This window comes from Onychomys torridus, chromosome 13 (genome assembly GCF_903995425.1).
Source record: "Onychomys torridus chromosome 13, mOncTor1.1, whole genome shotgun sequence".
Classification (NCBI taxonomy): domain Eukaryota; kingdom Metazoa; phylum Chordata; class Mammalia; order Rodentia; family Cricetidae; genus Onychomys; species Onychomys torridus.
Genome location: NC_050455.1, coordinates 66102852 through 66113430, shown reverse-complemented (window position 1 = coordinate 66113430; position 10579 = coordinate 66102852). Strand labels below are relative to the sequence as shown.

Here is a 10579-nt window from a genome sequence, read left to right as displayed (position 1 = left end):
CTTTCTTTTCTTTGAATGCCAAATGCCATTTATTGAAGGAGGGGAGGTCTTAAACACAGGCTTACAGCACAATGGGAAAACCCCGGAGGGCAGAAGTTCGCTTCTGATGGTTTTTGTTTTTGAGCTGAGGATCCAACCCCAGGCCTTGTGCTTGGCTCTACCACTGAGCTAAATCCCCAACCCTGCTTCTGATGTTTTACAATCTTGCATCTAAGCTGTTAATGCTCAATATGCTGGACACGCAGACAAAGAACTTCCCTTAAGCATTCAGGAGGGTGGAATTAGCATAGGGAGGATATCAAGGTCAAGCAAGCAATGCAAGTTACCTAAAACGGGGGCCAGGGCCCTACAGGTCCCCCCCCCCCAACTTTTACTAAAAAATGAGCTTCTGACTTAGGTTGCATGGGATGTCAGCAGGTCACCTTACCCATCATGGAGACACCTGTCCAGGCCACACAGGTGTTCTGTCTTAGGTTGATGAGTGCCGCCCCCCCCCCCCCATTCTTCAGTGCTGGGATTGTAGGTCTGCACCTTTCCAAGCAGTTTATGTGATTCTAGGATTCAAACCTAGAGCTTCATGGATGCTAGGTACTTACAAACTGAGACAGATCTCCAGCAGATTTCTCTTTAATCAATCACAAAGGGTTTTACAATCTCACAAGTGATCAGCCTTGAGCTATCTAGCCATGCTGACTGTACCAATATTTAAGTAGAATGGGTTAAGAGAGTAATTTGCCAGCTGTGGCAAGAGCAGCCTGGGCTACTCAAGTGAGTTCTGGGGACACCATGGCTGATGGAAACACAGTAAGCCCTTGTCTTACAAAAACGAACTTATGAACTCACCATGAAGACAGGCAAGGTGGCTCAGCAAGTGAGGCACTTGCCATCACTCCTGATGACCCGAGTCATAGTCCCAAACACACATACATAGTGGAAGGAGAGCACCAACTCCTACAGACTGTCCTCGGACCCCCCACCCCCTACAAGCCACAGTGTAGACCTGCACCTGTCCCCACACAAACTGGCACACAACATGGAACCTTTATTTATGTGATTTCTGTACATGACGAGTATGGAGCAATCCTTTACAAATGGAGCTGATTTTACCGAATAAATGACAAAACCAAAGCAGTGTTCATGGGCTTTATGGGGCTTTATGGTTCAAACCCAGCCAAGAAGTTTACTACGACCTCTTTCAGCTTTGCATCTGATTGTTCTGAGATCTTCCCATCAGCCCTGTTTGGAAATAAAAGCAAGATTCAGTGACTAGTGCAAATGGCCTGGGCTAGACTCACTGACAAGGCTAACCTAGAGAGCTGAAAGACAACTGTTAGGTGCACACCTGAGATCCCAGCACTTGCAAGACTGTCAGTCAAACACTGAGAAGCACCACGTACATAGTGAGCACCAAGGCCAGGCAGGGCTAGTATACATACAGCAAGACCCCAGGGAAAGAAAGACTATAAAAACTGCACCAAACACAACAGAGGCCACGAAGTCCACTCATACCTGATATTGCCCAAGAGGCTCTGGTGCTGGCTGATAACATGAGACAAGAAAGCCTCCTCAAACTTGGTGATCTTACTGGGCTCCAGTTTATCAAGATAGCCCCTCACACCTGCATAGATAACAGCCACCTGTTCTTCAATAGCCATGGGAGCTGAAAACAGACACATATCCAATGAGTTACTCTACTGCCATTTTACCAAAGTCACAGTCCTCTGCAAAACCCAGGAGTAGTATTATAACCTTCGTCAGCATCGCCTACAACCTGGCAGTGTTTACACAGTACTTGTGGCGTATTCGCTGGGCTTCTTAGGCAAGATAAAAACACACTACTAATCTTCTAAACCTGCTAAATTCCACATTCACACAACATGAAGATGTATTAAGTATATTTGACTTTCCTGGTTACTAATCTCCTAACACTACATTTGAACGGTGATAAGGACTACATCAGTGAAATAAAACAGGTGGCTTTTCTCTGTCAGAAGATTTTGTGGTACATACATACAGCCCTGTAGACCGGGCAAGACCCTAAATGACAATAGGCAGCTGACCAAGTGAAAAGAACTCACAGTACTGTCCTTGCTTTAACAACTCGGTCAGACGCACCCCACGACTCAAGAGCTGCTGGGTGGCAGCATCAAGATCAGAACCAAACTGGGCGAAAGCAGCAACCTCCCGGTACTGAGCCAACTCCAGCTTCATGGTACCAGCCACCTGAGCAGACAAGCCGATGTTAACGTGACTCCACGTCACACACAGCAGTATACAAACAATTAATACACTTTTCCCCAACAAAGTGAGGTAAAATCACCTGCTTCATGGCCCTGGTCTGGGCAGCAGATCCGACACGGGACACAGACAAACCCACATTAATGGCAGGGCGGATGCCTTTATAGAACAACTCTGTTTCCAAGAAGATCTGCAATTCAAGAATACAGACATTAATAAGCTTTAAAAAAATATTTTTTTTTTCAAATTTAAGTCACTGTGCCAAAAGCTGAAACCCAAAACCTGAGTAAGATTGCTAAGTGACCTTTCTACATACCCACTGTTGAAAAAGGTGATATGGGGGGGGGGGGGGGCAGGAGGGGGGACGAGAAGATACTTATGTTCAAAGAGTACATGCAGGTTGCATGTGCCTGTAATCCTGGCACTGAGGGGCAGAGGCAGAAGGATCACTGCAAATTCAAAGCCAGTCTGGGCTACAGGCAATTCTAGGCCAGTCTAAACTACATAATGGCCCAGTCTCAACTAAAACAAGGGCAGTAACAAAAATTCTCAAACACACTTTATAATTTTCTAAGGCTAGAAAATAATGAACCGAAGCATGCCCAGCCAGGTAGGGTGGCCTATGCTTTTAACCTTAACACTAGGAGGACTGTAGGTCAAAGTCATTCTCAGCTATATAGATAGCTAGGGCCAGCCAAGCACCCAGGAAGTAGAGTTACAGATGGTTATGAGCAGTCAAAGGGGTACTGGGATTCAATTCTCTGCAAAAGCAGCAAGTGCTCTTAACCACTGAGACATCTCTTCAGTCCCTATTCTCCTTAGTTTTGTTTACAGTATTCCATTTAAAAAAAAAAAAAAAAAAAAAAAGCGAAAGGTACCAGGGCTACACAGAGAAACCCTGCCTCGAAAAACAAAACAAAACAAAAGCAAAGGCCATTTACTAATTCATGCTTACTTGCCCCAACCAGGGCCTTAATAATCAAACACCTTAGCCATTAATCTGATACCTGTCCGTCAGTGATGGAAATAACGTTTGTTGGAATGTAAGCAGACACATCACCAGCCTGGGTTTCTATGACCGGCAGGGCAGTCAAAGAGCCACCACCAAAAGAGTCGTTCATCTTGGCTGCTCTCTCCAGCAGCCGGGAGTGCAGGTAGAACACATCTCCAGGGTAGGCTTCACGCCCAGGAGGTCGGCGCAGCAACAGAGACATCTGGCGGTAAGCCACAGCCTGCAGTACACAAGAAGGCGGTGAAATTCAACTGCTAAACAGCTGTGACTGGTAATGTCCACTGATGCAAACACACAAGCTCTAAAGACATCCTCTGACCTGTTTGGATAAATCGTCATAGATGATCAAAGCATGCTTGCCATTATCTCTGAAATACTCTCCCATGGAGCAGCCAGAGTAAGGAGCCAAATACTGAAGTGGGGCGGCATCAGAAGCAGTAGCTGACACCACAATGGTGTACTTCATGGCATCTGAGGAGAAAAAAGGTTCCATTTTACAAAGCTGTAAGTTTTAAATCAGAGGCTATGAAACAAAACTGCCCAGTACCTGCATTCTGTATAATTAATTAATGGGCTTGCCATGCAAGCCTGAAACACAATTCAATTCCCAGACCCACATAAAGGGGAAAGGAAGGAAAGAACTCAGTTTGTAGAGCCCATTTTCAACAGGCTCCAGTCAGAGCAAGCCCATAATCCTAGGAAGTGGGATAAAAGAGCAGCAGAGTTCCACGTCCTCCTGGCTCTAACAAGTCCAGTGCCCCCAGGGACAGGTGGGCTACACCCAGTGAAGTGACCCCAGCACAAGGCTCTAGTCCCTAACCCTGGGAAGTAGAAGCAAGACGACTGTTTAAGGTCAGTCAGAGCTGCATGAGACCCCATCTCAGAAAAACCAAATCAAGCCCAGCAATGGTGACACACGCCTTTAATCCCACACTTGGGAGGCAGAAGCAGAGGCAGGAGGATCTCTGTGAATTTGAGGTCAACCTGGTCTACACTGGGAGTTCTAGGACAGTCAGGCTTTGTATCAATGTTCTCCCATCCACCCCAAAAAATTTAAAACATTTAAAAAACAAAAAACAAAAACAGCCCCAAAACTCACCAACCAAAACAATAATCTAAAGTAATAATATACAAAGCAGCACTCTAGTTAAGTGATGCCTCACAGCATTTCCTTGTTTCTGTTTTGATTTCTATTAGACCCTCAGTTCACTGGAGTAAAATTGGCCTTGGGTACACAGAGACTCCAAGATTAGCAGACAGAACGGCCCTAAGACTAAAGTTCTTCAATACCTGCGTCTGTCAGTCTCTTCACCAACTGGGCAACAGTGGACCGTTTCTGACCAATAGCAACATAGATACAGTACAGCTTCTTCTTTTCGTCAGTCCCATCATTGAACCGTTTCTGGTTGATGATTGTGTCGATAGCAATCGATGTTTTCCTTTAAAGAGAGTGGCATGAGTGTCACTAACTACAGAACTTCCAGGCAAAATCCTGTGAGCACTGCTAACTGCCAGCATCACCTGCCACTGCTCCAGTACAGCCAAGGCTATAAATACCACTCAAAATAAACACACAAATCATTTATTACTTAGGATCAATACCAGTTAGAACGTTTAACAGGATCTGAGTCTTTACCCAGTCTGTCTGTCACCAATAATCAGCTCACGCTGACCACGACCAATGGGCACCAGACTATCCACAGCCTTAATGCCAGTCTGCATTGGTTCCCGCACTGAGATTCGGGGAATGATTCCAGGGGCCTTCAGGCCCACTCGTCTGCGGGTCTTGGAACCAATTGGACCCTGTAAAAATATTAAAACATTAAAATAAATAAAAAGGACCCCTCAAAATTAGTTTTGATGTTTGCCACACTGGCCTCCAATAAGCATTAACCCACCTTTCCATCAATGGCATTACCAAGGGCATCAACTACCCGGCCCAACAGTTCCTCGCCAACTGGAACATCCACAATGGCTCCTGTTCTCTTCACAATATCACCTTCTTTAATTAGCTTATCATTTCCAAACACGACAACTCCAACATTGTCAGGTTCCAAGTTCAGGGACATACCCTGCACAAAGGGACAGTGAATAATGAAACCAGAGGGGCTCCCCACCACAGCAGTAAGTAATCCCAACAGCAGCAGCTGACCAACAGCAGGACAGGGTCCCCTCCACCTGCTGTATCTAACCTCTTTCAACTAATGTTCTCTGGTGAAGACTTCATCCAACAGCTAGGTTCGAGAATCTCCTCAAGGCCGTCCTGACCTCCACACTGCACACCAACCTCCAATAATGAAGTATCAGTAGAGCTTCAGACAGCTATACTTTGACTCAGCTTTTAGTAATGGATCTACTCTTACAGGGGAAGTTTAGTTCTAGTAACCAAATGCTTTTGCATAAAACAATCTTTTGTTGTTGTTGTTGTTTTTGTTTTTCAAGACAGGGTTTCTCTGTAGCTTTGGAGCCTGTCCTGGACTAGCTCTGTAGACCAGGCTGGCCTCGAACTCACAGAGATCCACCTGCCTCTGCCTCCCGAGTGCTGGGATTACAGGCGTGCGCCACCACAGCCCGGCCACAAAACAATCTTAACAGCCACAAAAGAAGTGACATGAGCTCACTGAAATTTGTGTGAACCTTCATTAAAATGTTAATTTTGGTGCCAGTGGCCACAATTTATTTATCAGCACTTAAACTGAAACGTTTCTAGTTTATTCTCTTATAATCTGTAATAGGGGGTAAATGAGGCAAACTGAGACTTAAACATTTTTAATTTCTGACAAGCTCTTAATTACTAAATGGGAAACCAAAGCCGAAGATCCTAAAATAACAAAAACCCCACTTTGTAATTTACCTTTAAGCCTGAAGAAAATTCTACCATTTCTTCTGCTTGAACATTCCTCAGCCCATGTACTCGGGCAATACCATCACCAATGCTTAAGACACGCCCAGTCTCTTCGAGGTCAACAGATGTGTCAGCTCCAAGAATCCGCTCTTCGAGAATGGAGGACATCTCAGCAGTGCCTGAGAGAGAACACCTCATTTAAATAACCTGGTCTAAACAGCTTTTCAAAATCCATTTCCTAATAACTGCTTCATGGTAATAAAAATCTTTCTAAAACATAATACAAATTCTATTTTAAAAGCAGGTATCTGGAGCTGGAGAGAAGATGATTCAGTGGCTAAAAGTATTTGCTGCTCTTCCCGAGGATCTGGGTTCAGTTCATCACCCACACAGCAACTCTCGATTGTATCTAACTCCAGTTCCAGGGAATCTGAAGCCCCCGTGGGTACCAGACATGCACACACATGCATACACCCAGGCAAAACACTCATACATGTAAGTAAAAATACATAGATCTTTTTTATAAAATTGGATATCCATCACTGTCAAAATTATTGAAAACTCCAAGTGACTGAAAGGAAAACCTTCTTCACAAGGCAGACAACAACCTAGATAGACAAAAAGCTGATAAAATAAATATTCCCCTTCCTAATGTGTTATCTTCTTTTCTCATTTTATTTATAAAGAATCTGTATATATGTTAAAATCCAAATTTTTGGCTAAACTCGAATACTCTAAAATTAGGTACATTAAAAAAAAAGCAGTAGGAGTACTAGCTCCTCAGGAAAGTGCTGGCTGACCAACCCAAGACCCCAACCCTGACCCCCAAGACAGTAGACTCTCAAAATGCTGTCCTCTGATCTCAACAAATGCCTCACGGCACGCAGTGCCCCCCACCCACCACAGCTAATAAAGATGTAATGGCAGCTAGTGAGATCTCACTGGGTAAAGGCACCAGCAAGCCTGGTACACAGGGTTCCAGCCCCAGAGACCCACAAGGTAGGAGAGACTTGGCTCCTGAAAGCTGTCCTCTGACCTCCACACATACAGCATGGCTCACATGCATGTGCTGTTCACTAAACAAATGCAAAAAACAAACCAAGAAGTTATAAAATTTCCCCTTTAAAGCACCCAAGCATAGTGCTCATCTTACACTATACACGTGTGTGTGTGTGTGTGTGTGTGTATAGATTTTACCTTTATTTTAAAATTACCAATATATGGCCAGGGATGTTGACCAGTAAGTAGTACTTGCCTACAAAGCTCTGGGTTCCATCCCCAGCACCTCCAAGACAAAAAGAAGGAAAGCCCTCCAGCACATCTCAAAAAAAAATCCCCAACCATACTGTCTTTTTATGTATCTTTGCCCCCCATTTTCCTAATGCTAATGTACCTGCAGGTATAAAACAGAAGTGATTGTATTTGAAAAAGCCTATCAATTTGGGGGGTGTGGGTGTTCATTTTCTTACACTCCCCCCACCCCCTTTTGGATAGGGTTTCTCTGTGAAATAGCCCTGGCTATCCTGGAACTCACTCTGTAAGTGTGCCTCGAACCACAGAGATCTGCATGCCTCTGCCTCCTGAGGGCTGGGACTAAAGGCATGTATCACCACTGCCTGACTTTCTTACACTTCTTACATAAGTTTAAAAAAAAAAAAAAAAAAAACTTTCACAATTCAGAGGGTGCCTATTACATATGTATATTGTTTTCATCCAAAAGAAATTATCAGAAGTCAGACAGCATAACAGAGAAATAGATAGTTTTATTCGACAAAGAAAATCGATTAAGACAAGGCATTTTAAATGGTACAAATAAGTTTCTGCAGCATGTTTTAAAAGAGAAAAAATTTAATGAGGAAAAAAAATCTCCACAATGTAGATTTAAAAAACTGACTTACCAGTCTTCTGAAGTAGAGTGTTAGAGGCATGGAGATTTCTTGCACCAATGAAGGATGACCTCAGAACATTTTTGGAGACCTAGTACAAAACATTCTTTAAGCAACTTGACTCTAGAAAAACCACCACACATAAGCTGTACTCATATACTTGTACACGAATGTACACGTGTACACACACACACCCCTTTCACAAGCTGGTTGTGATGGTGGTACATGCCTGTAATCCCAGCATTCATGAGGCATAGGCAGGAGGATCATATGGAGTTTGAAGCCACATTGGTTTATATAGTAAGTTCCAGGCCAGCCAAAACTGGACAGCAAGACCCTGTCTCAAAAAACAACAAAACAAGCAGCAAAGCCTCCATAAAACTGACAAGCTTAAATAGGGGCTTAGGCTGATCAACTGGTAAATTTTGCTTAAAAGTCAAAGAATTATGTGGGAAAGCCCACTGCGATACGAGCATCTATTGTGCAAACTGCTGGTACACAAGACGATGGAAAGCTTATTTTCCAAAACAGATGTTAGGAAAACCCTTCCCTGAAAGGCATCTAGGTATACTATTTTGCTGTTAGATTTCAACTGAGTTGTGGGAATCTCAGTAAGATAACCACTATCGAAACAGGGGGAGCCTCAGTGTATACTTCCTACTTTTCTTCTTTAAAGGGCAAATAGCGAATTGGGTGGGCGAACCAATGCTACAGGTAGATTAGAAAATAAAATAACTGTCTCACTGTCTTGAACAAATACAGCAGCAATGTGTAACCTGGACCCCTGCCTTTTTCCTTCTACCTGCAATACTGTGATCAGCCATGGTGAGCTCAGACTCGGCTAGCCTGTAATAGGAACCAATACAAATCTTTTCTTAAAATGCCTCTTTTTTCTGCTAAGAGAAACTAAGATGCTACCAGTGTCTTCTTAGGGAAGCAGGATAGCCATTCTATTTTATTTCGCCTTTTGGATTCACACTGCTTTTATAATGAAAAGGTAAATGTATTATATAGGACTTAAAGGTCATACATTTTCTAAGAGTTATTCTCAACATCATAGAACATTCTTAGCGATGGGCACGGACTTAACATTTCCCATCGCTTTGTTCTATTTTACAACTCTTTAAACACGAGGTGGGCAACTGAAGGGCAAAAATCTTTTAACGTGTCAAAAAAAAAAAAGAAAAGAAAAGAAAAAGAAAAAGAAACCACCCCACTAAGTCTTCTCCCTAATCTAGCCCATTTACAAAAATCCCATCGTCGTTGACAGTGCAAACCACGTCAACTGTTCTGTACCTAGCGGTTTTTTTTTTTCACGATCCTTTCCGTATTCAGCACCAAGTGACAACCACCAACTACTGGAAAAAAAAAATCGCTTTCATGTATTCCTTTCCCTTGAACTGACCTCTGAGCAGAGGCGAAAGGATCGGGCCTGCTGACCTTCAGACAATGTCAGGCTCTCCCCGTTCACCCGCACAAAGCTACTGACAGCTCCTTTGACCTTCAACGGGGCCAGACCCCAGGAACAAGCCTCAACAGGCCAGACACGCAGCGCACAAGCCCTGCCCTTCGCCCTGGGCCGGCCCTCACCCCAAGACCGGAATCCTCCTAAAACCCCTCTGCCCGGAAACGCCGAGGTGGCGGATCCCCAGCACCACCGCGCACCGAAGGCCTGCCAAAGCGACCGTCCGCGCCGCCGAGCAACCACGGTGCAAGATGGCGCCGTCCGCCCCGGCCCCGCACGGCACGGCACTGCACAGCCCCGCAGCGCTCCGCAGAGGCCTGCAGCCGCGCCCACCGCGCCCGCCTGCCCAGGCCTCGGCGCTCACCAGTCCTGCCCGTCGGGGGAGGGCACGGGCCACGGCCGCGGCAACGCGTACGGTCAGCATCCTCGCAGCTTCTCGGAGAGATCCTCTGCAGCCGCAGCCTCCGGACGACTGGCACAAAATGGCTGAGCGCGAAGGAAGGTCAAGGCAGCCAGCCCACCTGACCCGGAAGTACCGCCCCTCTCCTTCACCTCCGGACGTAAATCTTTTTTTTCCTTTTTTTTTTTTTTTTTTTTTCTTTTCCTATTAATATAGTTTGTTTTAACATTTGAAACTAACGATTAATGAATCAATTGTTTCCAGCCTCCCTGGCATTCATCATACTTTTTTTTTTTTTTTTTTTGTCTTTTGAATCGACCTTGTGGTTGCCCCGGGCGACCACGTGAGTAGCTGCGAGCAGGATTCCGGGTGCTGGTGGGGTTACACCGCAGTGCTGTCCCGGGCAGTGGAACTCCTGCGCCGCCGTGCTCCCACCCAGAGGGTTTAGTCCTCAGGTCCTGGCCTCGCCCCAGAGTTGGAAGTAATCTGACGTTATTTTAAGTGTTCATTCTTACTAGTGTGTGGTGTATACGTTCGTGTGCCAAGGCCTGCAGGTGAAGCCCAAAGGGCAGTCCTCTCCTTCCACCTGATGTGGATCCTGAGAGTCAAACTCAGGCTCCGAGTGCAAGCACTTTACCACTGGGCCATCATGCTGGCCCCCCGTTTGGGTTTATATAAATACCCCAATACTTTTTAATTAAAAAGTGTTATTTTATTATGTATATGGATGCTT

At 45.0% G+C, this 10579-nt stretch overlaps 1 protein-coding gene across 1 annotated transcript; it reads right to left on the bottom strand.

The window, feature by feature from the left end:
• Positions 1–611: 611 nt before the first annotated feature.
• Positions 612–10178, bottom strand: Atp5f1a (ATP synthase F1 subunit alpha). Its single transcript, XM_036205158.1, has 12 exons — positions 9811–10178; positions 7994–8072; positions 6105–6274; positions 5149–5322; positions 4887–5053; positions 4541–4689; positions 3570–3721; positions 3246–3470; positions 2321–2428; positions 2079–2223; positions 1510–1660; positions 612–1236 (listed from the first exon to the last, which is right to left on the bottom strand). Exons 1-12 carry the CDS (start codon positions 9868–9870, stop codon positions 1155–1157), a joined length of 1662 nt encoding a protein of 553 aa, XP_036061051.1. The 5' UTR covers positions 9871–10178; the 3' UTR covers positions 612–1154.
• Positions 10179–10579: the final 401 nt, after the last annotated feature.